We start from the raw sequence: 15,010 nt of genomic DNA on the forward strand, positions 1-15,010 counted from the left end.
ACTTGATAACCTTTTGAGGTCCCTTGCAGCCCTTCATGTCTATGATCAATTAACAAGTCCACCAAAAGTGAAGGAGCAATCCCATCCGAGGTTATGATTTTCAAATCTTACAGGGAAGCTCTCATCTCTTAGGGTGGGGCTCAGGCCCAATCTCCCCTTTAATTTACACTCTGCCTGTGCCCCATGGAGAGCACCTCCACACCAAACAGCACAAGGCTGGGAGGAGTCACTACAAGGGAAGGCCAGGCAAGGGGTGGGGCCTGCTTGAGGGTGACGTCAGCAACTAGGAAAGGACCCACCGTTAAGGGGGAGGAGGGGCCTGTTGTTAGGGCCTGGGGGCGGAGCCTGCAGGGAGGAGGGGTGGCGTGTGCGTCATCCCCGGCGCCGCGCCGGCAGCCAATCGCGGTGCGGGGCTAGCGGGGCTAAGCCAATGGGCGGCGGGCGCGATAGCGCCGGGAAAAATGGCGGCGGCGTGAGCGGCCCGGGGCTGCGGCCTCGCGCCATGACCAGTAAAGGGCGGAGGGGAGGCGGCAGGCCCCGCCCTCGCTCTCCGGGTCCGCGCGGCGGCGACAGGAGCAGGCGGCGGCGTGCGGCGGCCGGCTGCGGGGCGGGGGTGCCGCAGGACGATGAGGAGGAGGCGGCGGCCGGGCCGGGCCGCGGGAGCAAAGCGGACGGTGAGGCCCCCCGCGGGGCCCCGAGCTAGCGCCTCGGTGCGGGCCAGCCCTGGGGCTTCCGCGTGCGGCACCGCCGCTGCTCGGGGCAGGTGGCCTAGCAAGGCCGTGGAAAGGCGGCCTGCGCCCGTGTCCACCCTCCCCTGCTGCTGCCGCTGATAATAATAGTAATAACAACAAATGTCATCGCCTCACGGTTACGGGTGGCCTCGGCAGGTGCTGGGTGCGGGGCTGTTGCCATTGCCAAGCTCGGGCCAAGTGTCCTGTGTCTGCCCCTGCTTCATTATTATCTGAGTTGTGCATTGCTTATGCACATGGTGACTACATGTTGGACATCATCACCAAGCTAACGCCAAGCATCCTATGCCTGTCCCTGCATTATTATTATAATGTAGTATCACTTTTATTACCATTATCTAGTATCAGTTATCAGCATTATTATTAATTATTATTATTTGTTGTTATTATTCTGTGAGAGTTGTGCATTGTCTGTGCACATGGTGACTAGATGTCAGATATGGCCAAGCTAACACCAAGACAGACTATGCCCATCCCTGCATTATTATTATTTATTTATTTATTGTATTTAGTATAACTTATTATCATCTAGTATAATTTATTATTAGCATTATGTATTATTATTATTTGCTGCTATTATTATTATTCTGAGAGTTGTACATTGCCTATGCACATGGTAAATAGATGTCAGATATCACCAACCTAAAGCCAAGCATCCTATGCCTGTCCCTGCATCATTATTATTATTATTATTTAGTATGTATTACCAGTATTTGTTGTTGTTATTCTCTGAGAGTTGTGCATTGTCTATGCACATGATGACTAGATGTCAGGTATCATCACCAAGCTAACACCAAGACAGACTATGCCTGTCCCTTCATTATTATTTAGTATGACTTATTATTTAGTATCACTTATTATTATCATGGTTAGCATTAATAATAATGAATTTTTTGAGAGAGGTGCTGTCCAGATGTCAGATGTCATCACCAAGCCAATGGGTACATGTATCTCCTGACAGCAGCCAGCACATGTTGCATGCCTTTATCCCCACTCCTCCCCCATACACACATGCACGCACATGCGCACGCCCCCACACTCAATATGAAATTAATTTTCTGAAAGGCTTCAGCTGCTTCCAGATTCTTTGTGAAAATGGAGGGAAGGCAGCCCCTCGGGATCCTTGGTCATTGCTGAACACCATCAGCAGCATCTCTCACTGCTTTGGGGCCAAATTGTGTTAATCGCCATCAAGCAAGAGTGAGAGGGAGAAACCCCAAACCTTTGTATAAATATGGGCTCTGTTCAGAAGATCACCATGATATGGCTTCAGGTGACTTATTTTAAATGTGCAGCTTAGCTGGGCTGTGCAGTGGAGCTGGAGGGTCTTCTGCTGAAGTTTTTTTTTTATGACTTCTTTCCTTGAAGAAAGTCTCTTCAGCCTAGTCCATTTTCCATTTCATACAATGGATCTAAATAGGAAAGCATTTCAGTAACTGATCCTAATCCTAAAAGTTGTTTTAGGGAGATAGATTTCAGCATCCATGAAAGTCCCCATTAACTTTGATGGAGCCTCACGTTTATATGACTTCAGTGTGAAGTAACTTGTCAGATGTAGGCCTAGGTTTTGTTCTTTTTAGTTACAGTGAAATAGGCTGAGACCTGTTGAGTTATAGGTACTCACTTCTCCCATTTCCCATTTTGCAAACATTTAGTTTCTTCTGATGTTGCGGGTACTGGCCCATATCACCCAGAAAGGAATGCCTCCTGCAGAGCAAGGAGCAATCTTTTCTTTGTGCTAATCCCTCAAGGGTGCGATTAAGGTTGTTGTTATCATGAGAGGTGCTAAATGTTGTGGCACCCTTTGTATTCTAAACATAAAACACCTTTGCGACAATAGTTCTAACAGTGTAATGTATTTTTTTTATTCCCTTATTCCTGTACGCTGTTTCCATGCTTCCAGCACCACCAATTCCACTTCTGTAAGGCAGCCATGATTAAACAAAATTCATGTCATTTATTCAGTTTTTCATTGTACCCATGTTAATCTATGGTATACTGTTCTTGAATAGCTGTGGCCTCTTTTCATTTCTTGTCTGAAAATGCTTAGTGATTGAGAGATTAGACTGTCTTTAGATGTATCTTATGTAGCAGCACTTGAGTCTCGTTAATTATAAATACTGGGTCAGCTATGAGTTTGAGCATGTGGAGGAGGATGGGATAAAGCAGGCTCCATGTCCTTGGTTTAGTGTGTATTCTCTCAATCCCCAGAAGTAAATTTAGAGATGTGTTTGGAAATACAAACACACAGAAATAGTGTGAATAGAAAACAGAAATAGAATAGAAAACTAACCAGTGATCAGCACTGCTTGGGGTAACAGTTACAACCTCACCCGCATTAAAATATTCAGCAGCAGAGGGGCAAAGAATAAGCTAGAAACCTTCACTGTACCAAATGATACCCTCAAGCTTAGTGTTAGCCTTTTTATTAATGGATGATGCTGGTGATACAATACACTTTTGCAGATCTGGGTAATGGTATTTGACTGTTTTTGTTCCCACAGTTGGGTACTAAACACCTTGATGTCTGTCCTGTCATACCATTTGAAAATGGATTCACTCTAGTAATGATAGATAACCCAGTACTAATAAGTGTAGTCATAGTTTGATCTCTGTACCTTTGAAATTGGTAAGAAAACATGGAGAATTGAAAGGAAACATGGCGAAAGTAAATGATTCCGTTCTAAAGACTTGTGAAGTGTTTGCTTGATCCTTCATTCTTGTTCTTTCTGATCTCTCTGTCAGTGTTAATATTTTGATGTGTCTAATCTTAATGTATATTCACACAGAGCCATGTTTATATAAGACTCCAAAGAGATCCCTGAATAACAGATCACGGTTACCTACCTTCAGTTCTCCTGTCAATGATACTGATATACAGCATGAAATTTTTTGGGATCCACATTCACCAATTGCGCACCAACTAGGTAATTGTCACCAAAAAATTCTTCTTTGTATTCTGGTTTTTCATAGGTCATTATTAACTTTTTAAATGTATCCAAGGTCTGTACTCAGTGTTTATGGATCTCTTTAAAAAAGAAGCACTTAGTAGCATTAAAATTCATTTTAATGCCATGTTAAGTTGTGTGGCATTTTATTCAAAAATGCTGTGATATGGCACTGAGGAAAGTTACGCATTTTTATGTGATTTGCTTCTGTTTTGGAATCCTGCTGTAATTGTAATGTCTGATGATTTTTACTGTGTTTTATCTCATACAGGTAACGAAAGAAAGAAATGCGCTACCCGTAGATGTACAGTTGAAATTTCAGATATTGTTAATCGTATTGCTCCTCGGGTAATTATCAGTTCCTTTATAACACTTCACAGCTTATGCAGTAATTAAAGAGTAAAGTAGTGTAATGATAGGCTGATTCTGCAAAACTGTGAAAAAGCAATTTTACTTTTGGTAATATGTAGTAGAGTAAAAGGCAGATGCAGATATGCGGGGGCGGGGGAACATAATTCTTAAAATTGGGTTGAATAAAAGTTCCAAGCATAGTATTTGACTAGCTAATCTATATTTCTTTTTGTAAAACCTCTGACTTTATGTCCTAAAACACTTTATATTTTTCAGTTAAGAAATTAGTTGTGTGAAATAATGTGGTACTGGTCTAATTTTAAAAAAGATCTAACTTCAAGCTGAGAGCTGTTGGTTTGGTATTTGTAGAAAATGCACTAGCACAGTCATTTTCTACCACTTTTCTGTTCTGTAAAGTTTCTTTGCATGTCATATTTATTTGGTAGCGTCTCTCTTCACTTGTCATAATACAGTTCAGGTAACTATACCTTTCATTTAAATCAAGGGATCAAAATGTATCTATGTTTGGGTAGCTTAAGCTTTACATCCATGTTGTACCTATAAAATAACTGCTTCTGTAAATGATCTTACATGTTTGACTGACCCTGACCCCAGACTGGCCTAGAGATCATTTGAAAGAGCTTTTTTTTGCCTTTAATATCTTTTTCAGTTTAGTTTCTTCTTTTATTTTTTCTTAGTTGGATTTATTTTATGTTTCTTCTTCTACAGAATTCAATTTATTTCCTTTGCTGCTCTTCCTTGTTTTCTCCTTTCTTCTCTCTCTCTTACCACAACTGTTTTCTTGGATGTGTAGGACTATGCTTCCTATTGGAGCCGGTTATGCTGCTCAGAGACCTACCATTGGTGTAGGTCTTTCAAAGTCTCATAAGGATCCATTCACTGAAATTATTTCTGGGCTTAGAATTAAAAGTAAATCCAGGAAGCAGCATGAGAATCATACAGTTCACAGTTTTCTTCTGGCCTTTTACATGTGGCTTTACAACTGAGACCTAGCACTATCAAACCTGAATTTTAGGTGAATGTAAAGTTAGAAGAAGGTTTCCTCAAATGCAGTGGAGAGGAGGACAAAAATATGTGGGTGAACCACTTAGGCCAGTGTTCTCTGACTTCTACACTGACTGCATACCCTGCAGACTTCCCCTGCTTCCTGAGCCCCACAGGCTCACCCTGCCCTAGAACAGGGGCAAAAAGAAGAAACTAGTGGAGGGAGCCAGAGCATGGCCACAGCAGCAACAATGTGGAGAGCAGGAGCCCACAGTTGAGTAGCCCTGACTTAAGCTATGTCTATACTGTGAGGGGCAGATTTAAATACAGTGTCAGGGCCCCCTGTCATGAACACAACCCTTCTGGCTAACAGAGCTTTTTGCAACAGGTAAAACTAGTCTTGGTATGTCCTTCATATAACTTAACTTGAAATAAAGGCTACCAAAGTCCATATGCAATACTGGAGCAAGATGGAAAGACTGCATAATAGTTTTGGCATAATTAAATGCTTTAATTATTCTGATAAATTAACTTAATCATGTTTATTTTGAGTTCAAGTCAGTTTATCATATAGATTCCAGTGTACTTTTGTAACTGATGTCTATAGCTCAGAAAGAGAACTTAGAAAAACAACCTATTTTAATAGTAGAGACATACTTTGTTTTTTATTACTCATAAGACACAAAATAAGTCTTTTTCTAATAATGTTTCTATAATTTACAGCAGGCACAATTTACAGATTTGCTTGACAGTACCCATTGAAAATGGATTCAGTATTTCAAAACTTAATATTTGGGAAATAATTTTGCATGTAAAAGTCATTGTTAACAGAAAAAAATACTACCTGTTACTTCCCATTTTGTGACTTGTTTCTGCTGCTTTATCATTTATAATCTTTATTAGAAAATATAATCTACTGTATTTACTCAAATACAAGATGAATTTTTTCCCCCCAGTTGGCATGGGGGAACATGCCCCTCATCTTCTAATCACATACAAAGGAATCTCACTAAATACATTTGGCTATTAGGGCTGTGCAAAACAGCACCGTTTTGTTTCAGCTTCCATTTTGCTGTTTTGAAGGGACAGCGTTTCATTTCGTCATTTCGTTTAATTTTGAACCACTATTCCGTTTCGTTCCATTAAAACTGTTTCGCTGTTTCAACGCGACTGATGTTTCACCTGTAGGCTATAATGAGGAATCATGAAAATGCCTATAACTTTGGCATTTGTTGCCTAATTTAGATGAAAATTGCAGAGATGGTAGCCCCTTCTGAGGGCTTGACACCTGCCACGTTCAAGGAGATAGATGCAGGGGTTGTTGTGAAACTGCACCTCGAACAATTGAAAGCAAAACTCATATCATTTGCTAGCAACGGCAGCCTGCTGTCATCCCATGCACAGATGTGGGGGCCTGTACTGGACTCCTCCCTGGGGTGCAGACCCCCAGATCTGTCTGTGGGTGACAGGAGGCAGCTGGTGCTGCTGCCGGCAATCAGTGCTGGGCGCAGCCCTCGCCCAGTGCTGGGAAGACTGGTGCTGCTGCTAGCCCCAGGCAGCAGTGGCAACCTCCTGTCATGCTGCGTGTAGATCTGGGGTCCTGCACCCCCAGGAGGATTGCATGGCTGTGCCAGACTCCTCCTCATGGAGCTGAGCCTGGCAGCAGGAGGCAGGGGAGAGCCACTGGCCAGAGCTGCACTGGGAGCCAGGGCTGCGCTCTGAGGGGCTCTGCCATTGGATCTCTGCTGCCTCCCACTGCCAGGCTCAGCTCTGTGGGGCTGCGAAGCCTCCCACCACGGGGATGTGCTCACCAGGGCTGCTCTCCAAGTGGCTCCACCAGCCCCATGGAGCTGAGCCCAGTGGCAGGAGAGCCAGTGATGGAGCCACTCAGAGCACAGCCCTGGCGTGCACAACCCAGCAGCAGGAGGCTTCACAGCCCCACAGAGCTGAGCCTGGCAGTGGGAGGTGGCGGAGAGCCACTGACCAGGGCTGCACTTGGAGTGGCTCCACCACTGGCTGTCTACCACCCCCTGCCGCCAGGCTCAGCTTCATGGGGCTGTGGAGCCTCCTGCCATTGGGTTGCACTCAGAGCCAGGGCTGCGCTCTGAGTGCCAAAGGCCTTCCTGCTGCTGAGCTGAGGTCTGTGGGGCTGGCAGAACCACTAGCAGCGTTGCCCTGGATCTCCTCCGCCTTCCACCAACAGGCTGTTTTGAGTGCCTTCATTTTGTTTCAAAGCTGTTTTGAAGCCTTTTGTTTCAATTTCGCTGTTTTGAGCTCGAAACACGTTGAAACAGCTTCGAAACGAAACAGCTGTTGAAATTTCGCACAGCCCTATTGGCTGTCATTAAACTGTGGCCAAAAGCAGCATGTGCTCAGCAATGGAAACCAACTGTGAAGTTGATTAAATGCAGACAACACTAAGCATTACTATTAACTGATGACCCACATTGGGCAAATGTGCCAATGGGAACCTACCACAAGAATAGGTTAATGTAGCCCATCTGAATAAGACAAGTGGTAGTGCCCGTTAAGCACATTCCTCCTTACCATCAACTCTTTCAAGTCATGGTGAACCATTACATTGCATACATTTTGATTTCCTCTTCACTCCCACAGCTGAGCTGTGCCTTTTTTGCCTTTTCAAATGATTCCCATTTCTTCACAAGCCTTAAATGTCTTGCAAACATCACTAAATGGAGCTACAAACATTTCACTCAGAATCCTCCTATCACCTCTCAGCCTGGCACATATGATTAATGTAGTCCTGCCCTCCATGAAGTGAAGCTGGACCAGGTTGCCCTGTGCCTCATCTGCATATACATTTTTTGAAGCATCCCAGGACTCATGACAAGAACACCTGGTTTCAGTCATGAGTATATGGTAAATTACGAGCCTTTGGCTTTGGACTAATATCACGCAGAGTTTGTACTACATATAAGTAGGTGCCAAAGTGCTGCTCAGAAGTGGAACATATGGAGTACCTATGCTAAAACTGACAGCAATTTCAAAAAGAATAACATGCATCAATTCCAGATGAACTGAGTGTTTGGGTACTATATGTAAATTGTTAAAACCATGTTTAATTTTAAGGTTGTTTTCAATTTGTTCCTCACTTCCATGTGCTCGGGGATAGCAGGAGCTGACAGTAAGAAGAGGCGAGAAGGGGGAGGGACTGCCAAGGGAAACAGCTGGGGTGGAAAGCAGAAAGCAAAGGGGCTACCTGATCCTCCAGATTTACTTTCCCTGCTGTAGTAGTGGGAGGGGGACAAATTAAAGGCACACCTCCAATAATTAAATTAATTACCTGGAAAATTATAACAAATTTATAAATTTTCCATCTATAGAATCATGGTCATATTTTATATTCAATTAGATACAGTAATTCAACATTAGACCTTTGACAGAGTTGTGGGTTTGCTTTTGTTTTTGCCACCAGTTAATTTTCGTTCTAAAATAAAAACATTTCTCCCTTTCTGGTCAGTAAAGCTCAAGTTACTTCCTTTAACTGGTTTACAATATTCTTGTATGTTGAGTACTTTTTAGCAGTTGTTTGGGCTTGTGTCTAATTCTGATCTTGCATGTCTGATACCTTAAAAGTTTGAGAGCATTCAGATCCAGATGTGAACCCAAGAGCTGAACGGTATTTCTGTTTAATTTCTGAATTCTGGATATTTTTAGTTGTTCAGGAGGCTTGCACATGAAAATGGTAAAATGGAATAATTCAGAATTTTCACGTTTGCAAAAAGAGCCAAGAGAAGATTTGCTCAGTTTCTCTGGTTTGTTGTTTCTTCTTTGATAAGTAGACAAATATGGCGTGTATTAGGTAGTGAATTGGAAAATGTAAAATAAGTACACAAAACAAGCTAAACCAATAAATCAACATTGACCGTTTTATGCTAAAAGTTGACATCGTTGTGTTGTATCTATAAATCAGATATTATCTTCAGTCATGCCTGCATACAGAGTTGAACCATTTTAACTGAAGTTGTGGCTTTAACCAGTTGATGTTCAACAGTATTTTTTTGCATGTGGACACTGATGCTGGTAACTTGATCTGTTGGCTTTCAGCGACATTTGCACCAGTTTTAATCAGTTTAAATGTTGAATAAAATTTAAATTGGTATAAGCTGTGTGTATAGCGGATTCCTCCTCTTAAATCAAATTAAATAGTACCAATTCAATCTACTTGTTCAGGATGAAAAACCAGCCAGTTATGAAGGATCTCTTCTAGGCACATGGATTGGTGAAAATGCCATTCCCTGCACACCTGCAGTAGCAAGGACAGCATTAAATGGAACAAGGTACGTTCAAAGATTTTTTTGCTGGGCAAGCAAAAATATGTTTTTCATGAAAGGAAGAGCAGTATTTCATTGAGTTAATGAAGGGGTAGCTAATATGCTAGTGCAGAGAACACACAGTAGTGCCTTTTTCATTTGCTTTGTAATCTTTTAAAGTGAGGAATTACTGGTGAGAGTAAAGCACTATATATTGACTGTTAAATGAATCATGAGAACATTTCCCTGAATATCTGAGGTTGCTAAACTTATTAAACTGTAGAGTAAACAGCTATTGGTATAAAGTGATTAGACTTTGTAAAATATTTATTAGTATTCCTGACTTATCTGTGTATTTTCATCTAGAGTTCTTAAAAGAAAGAATAGTGAAGAGGAGCTTATGAAATTGGCTGAGGAATTTGATAAAAATCTGGTTGAGCTAGATGCAGTCCAGGACCAAGAAGTTCATTGCCATGATTTTCTCCAGACTACCTCAGAGGCAGAGGCTCTACATAATTCTAAAGATGATGTACAGATAAAAAATCTGCAGTCATTCCTGAATGAAGTTCCTGAAGCAGATGCAACTCTGTCCTTAAAACCAGTTAGAGAGAGTACTGGAATCCCTGTAACGGAGCACTTTCATACTAGCAGTCAGAAGCCTGTAGACCTTGAGGCTGAATTAGCCCTCCATGCCCTTTTTGATTGTTCTACTCAGAAATGCAGTGGACAGTTAAGCCAAGGCCTGTCTGGGATTTCCTTAAATAATTGTTTTCATGAGAAGAAAAGTACCCTGGAAGAAGAGAAATGCATTTCTCAGGAAATGACACAAACAAAGGGACATATTAGTGAAGAGAGATGTCAAAAGCAAAACTCAACCACCACGTTAGGAAATGGTAATCACATTACAACTCCAGAAACTAATATCTATTTGCTGCCAAAGCAAAATATAGCTTCCTCAAAGATGGAATCAGTGGCTTCCAGTAAACCTGCTCAAATAGCTCATGATGATTTTGATGAGTGGGATACTGATTTATTGGCAGATGACTCCTTCATAATGCAAATTACTCAAAATCCTGAACTGCTAAGTACAGAAAATGCATCACCAACTACTAAAACATGTACAGACTCTTTTAATGGCATTGGTCAAGCTAAATACAAACCAAATAGTTCTCATTCAGTAGCTGGTATTTTAGCCAAGTCCAGCAGTTCTCAATATGTGCCCCTGAAACGATATAGTGAAACCATACAGGATACTACAAATTCATTTCCTTGTCAGGAGCCAAGTAATGGAACAGAAAATACAAAGCTACAAAAAGCCAGTTTGTATGGGAAGCAGAATGTTAAAGGTAATGGAATAAATTATGCTGGAAAAGGTGCTCCAAATAGAGGTTCTGACCATATTCCTATTTCAGTACAGTCTGGAGTTAATGCAAAGGAAAGTATTCAGTCAAAAAGTGGCTTCACTACTTATTTTCCTGTAAAAGGATCCTCTTCAGTCTTTGTACACTCTAATCCACATAGAGCACAGACTGGAAAATATGGAAATAAGACGCACAGTATTTTTCATCAATCATCCAATGTTTCTACTAATACAAAACCTAATGATCTAGTGAAAGTGGTTAGCCAAGCCAGTACAGGTCACCTAAACCAGGCTGAATTGCCAAAGAAATGTTCTGTGTCATTTGATGACTGGAATGAGCCTAAGTTCTCTGATGAAGTTTTAGATATGTTTTGTGAATCTGAGAGTCTTTGGGACACAAACTGTGAGGATGATGAATTATTGTATCAGGTGTGTGATGATGTGGAAAAGCAGACTCAAAGCCAACACATTAAACAAGGAAATGAAAGAGACAAAATTACACAAGGAACCAATATTAATTCCAGATCTAGTGCTGATAAGAGTTTTATAGCATCTAAACAAGGACTGTCTGATCACCCACTAGCAGAAAGAATCAGCATAAAAAAGGAAACTATTTCATTAGATACTTCTCATACAAACTCCTCAAAGGTTACTACAGACAGACTGACTACAGTGGGAAACGTGAACTGTAGAAACTTGTCAAATGTTATAGCTTCAGTCACAGACATTCCTATACTACCCAAGTATACGCATTTTCAGACTTATAAACAAACTGCTTCTGGAACAAATAATGTTCCTGGAAAATGGCATAGGTCTAATTCAATGCCTGTAGGAGGATGTGATTCTGAAATTGGTCCAATTAGTACATTGAACACACGTATTACTGCTTTTAATAGTAAAGTGTTGCACAGCCAAGCTCTTCCACATAACACCGGAAAGATACAAAATAGCAGTTGTATTAACAAAATGTCAAATAAAATGTCAGTTGTGCCTTCAAAGTTTACATTCAAAAAGATTAACACTTCTCAGGCTGCTGTTCATGTAGATCCTAAAACTATAGAAGGCAGTTCAGGAATCCGAGTTCCTCAACATGGTTTAGAGGACAGCAAGAATCAACTAAATGTCCCTTTCCGTGGGAAGATGGAAATTAATCAGAAACCACCTTTTAAGAGGCAGGTTTCAGATGCTTTTGCACAGTCTACAACAGGTATGTTTCTGCTTTTAGAATATTTTTTAAAAATCAAATTGCCAAAAGAAACTTTGTATTCTGATGTTCAGATGTTATTGAGGTGTTGCTTGTTAGTTATTGTATTTATCCTGTTTAGATTAGGGATGATGACACTGTTCCAAAATTATCAGGCTTGCTAATCAGATCTTGCTGTTTTTCAATTAAAAAAAAAAGTCTTTGAGAAATCTTTTGACTTTATCTGAAGAACTATGTTTCCCCCTTCTTGTTTGCTTATTAAATACTTGGCCCTATTTCACAGGTGCTCAGAATTAATGTATCTTGATGTCACCAGCATTGCCCAGTAACGTCCTGCAGTTTGGTCAGTGTCTATACTTAGATTTAAAATTTGAATATTAACTGCAAATTAAATGTCAAAATTCATAATACTTCAGCCAGGACTACCTTTAAAAGAGGTTAGTACTGTTGGCCGTCTCAGTTTTGGGCTGTCAAATATGAGATACTTTTAAAGAAATAGTATCCAACCTTTTGGCCCCACAGGCCAGATGAATGACATGGGGTCATTCTGGGGGCCTGATCCAATTGTATGCCACCATATACTCCCTACCTCCTGGATCTGGTCATACACCAGTGTAATTTGGCATGCTGGGCCATGATATCCAAACCCACAAGGCCAGAAATTTGGCAGCAGGGCAATGCCACTTAAAGCTGCCACCATTCCCCTGAAATATCCGGACCCTTGGGGAGCCCTGTGGGTTAAGTGATACAGCTTTACAGGCTGGGGATTGAGCACCCCTTCTTTAAAGGCTCAGAATTTCCCTTGGTAAATGCAGAGTGTCTCAGTTTGGGCATCTGGAAACTGACACCTCAAATCACTAGCAAATTCTGAAAGTCTTGGCCAGCAGCAATATTTAGCATGTGCCGAAAATTGCCATCTAAATGTGTCGAAGTTACGTGTTTCCTTTATTTCACCAAAAGTCATAGTTGTTGGGTTTCCCCTGCCACATTTCTCTATAAAGTTCTGTGTTGAAATCAGTTTTACTAGAGAAACCTGCTGAGAACTAGCAGAGTCTTGGCTCATACTTTTAGTATGTTGAATGGTTTTGTGAACTGTTTATCAATATTAAATTGTGGTGAAACCTAAAGAGCTGATGTTGTAAAAGTAGACTCCTGATAAAACATATGTCAATCTCCAAGTTTAAGAACACTGTTACAAAAAGTGTCATGCTGTTCAACACCTTTTATTTCAAGGTATCTGTACTTCCTGCTTTTTCTTCCTGTGCAACCAGATAAATAGGAAGCAACACTCTTAAATACTACTAAAAAAAATCTACACTGTGGAAAAACAAAGTCATTAGTGTTTCAGTGACAGTAGCCTTTGGCCTTCAAGATAATTGTACATATTTTTGCTGGTCAATTGGTGTAAATTACTGTATTTGTTTTCTGTGACAATTCCTGATTTACTATTTTAGGGAGTCATCTTTAAGAAATAAATAGCTTTCCATAGCAGTAATGCTTGGGCCTGTTGACAGCATATGCTATTCTTTAACTGAAGTGTAGAAAATTTGGACAAAAACATCATACAGAACTTGTGGTACTGTGTTCAGTTATTTTTCTGGTGGTATCCTATGATTCAATCTTTTTTTTTTTTTTTTTAAATCCTTGAGCGGGTCTTGTTACTGTGGCATTAACCTCAGAATTAAGATCATGATATGTAATCTCCATAGCAATTTGCATCTATATTTTTCCACATTTGTACATGTTTGTGTGACTGACCTTATGCTCTTGGTTTTACTGTCCTTGATCTTTATTTTCCCTGAGTTATAAGGCCATTTGTTCCCAACTATATTAGTTGGAAATCAAAGCATCTTATGCACTGTTGGTGAAATACTGGACATATTGAAGACATTGGAAGTTTTCCCTCTGATTTCAGTACAGCTGAGTTCTAGTGCATACAATTCTGTAAGACGGTACATAAAACATTATACTTAAAAAGTGTGTCCCTGCCTCCTTTGTAGAGTGTTTTATTACTTTTGACCTTTTTTCAACCTTTCTGTTTCTTTGTATTACACCATTACTATACCCAACCCACATTTTTTTACAAACTTTATTATGCCAGTATCTCTGCCTAATGCAATCACTTGTTAAGCCCTTTTCATTCTGATACCCTCAACTTTTTTAAATCTGTTATCATCTTGGTTGACCACTGATTATAAGGTTCATTTGAAGGGCACTAAAGTAAAAGTTCCCTTAAACAAATATCTACTGCCTAATACTTCGGGAGATAGCAGACAGTAGTAATTCAAAAGTCATGCATGTGTTCCTTTCTGTCTTTGAGGATGGAAAATAGTGGGCCATTTTAATTTTGGTTCCTCATGTATTAGTCTGGTGTGCTGCATATCTTCAGATATTCAAGATGGGCAGCTTAGGCCAGTATACATTTTAACATGAATATCTCAAATGTACATTTTATATTTGCAGTGTTTGTGATGGAACAGAAAAATAGAAAATGCTCCCAAGAAGAGATTGAAAAAAAAAAGCAAGAAGCTCTTGCACGACGAAAATCTAGAATGCAGGCATGTCTCAATAATACTTGAACTTTGTTTTGGATTTTTCTTCTGCTAACTAAAAAAATCAATGTAAGAACTGACCTACTGTCCTAAAATGATCTGTGATTCCTGATTTTGATATTTTCTTACCTCTTTCCTGAGATATTTTGAAGCCTTTGTTAGATCACTGACGCACTTGCTTACTTTCAGTTATAAAAGGATTGCAGTTCAGAGAGAACTTTTTTCTTAGCAGCCATTCCAGTGAGATTCAGTATTGTTCTCTCCAGTACTATTGCATATTGCAATTGAGTGGTTTAAAATTCATGTGAATTACAATTAAAGTATTTTTTAAAGGATTAAAGCCCTTTAAAGTTTATTTGCCTACTTCTATTTTTTTCGTGTTTCTCTTAATTATTGGAAAACTCTTTTAATCAAGAAAGTGAGTGTGTTCAGCCATTTTATATTAATTAACTGCTTTTATTCTCAAACTGGCTTTAATAAACTTGAAACATACCTAGTTTAAGTTGAAGCCTAAAAATTCAGCTTTCAAAGCAGGATCTAGCACTCACTGGCTGAAATAAGCTTAGG

The 15,010-nt window shown here is 40.3% G+C and overlaps 1 protein-coding gene across 1 annotated transcript; it reads left to right on the forward strand.

The window, feature by feature from the left end:
- Nucleotides 1-412: 412 nt before the first annotated feature.
- ETAA1 (ETAA1 activator of ATR kinase) lies at nucleotides 413-14,594 on the forward strand. Its single transcript, XM_090050954.1, has 6 exons — nucleotides 413-674; nucleotides 3,539-3,676; nucleotides 3,969-4,045; nucleotides 9,248-9,354; nucleotides 9,694-11,894; nucleotides 14,355-14,594. Exons 1-6 carry the CDS (start codon nucleotides 431-433, stop codon nucleotides 14,468-14,470), a joined length of 2,883 nt encoding a protein of 960 aa, XP_089907080.1. The 5' UTR covers nucleotides 413-430; the 3' UTR covers nucleotides 14,471-14,594.
- Nucleotides 14,595-15,010: the final 416 nt, after the last annotated feature.

This window comes from Crocodylus siamensis, chromosome 1 (genome assembly GCF_052110815.1).
Source record: "Crocodylus siamensis isolate JL-2025a chromosome 1, ASM5211081v1, whole genome shotgun sequence".
Classification (NCBI taxonomy): Eukaryota; Metazoa; Chordata; order Crocodylia; family Crocodylidae; genus Crocodylus; species Crocodylus siamensis.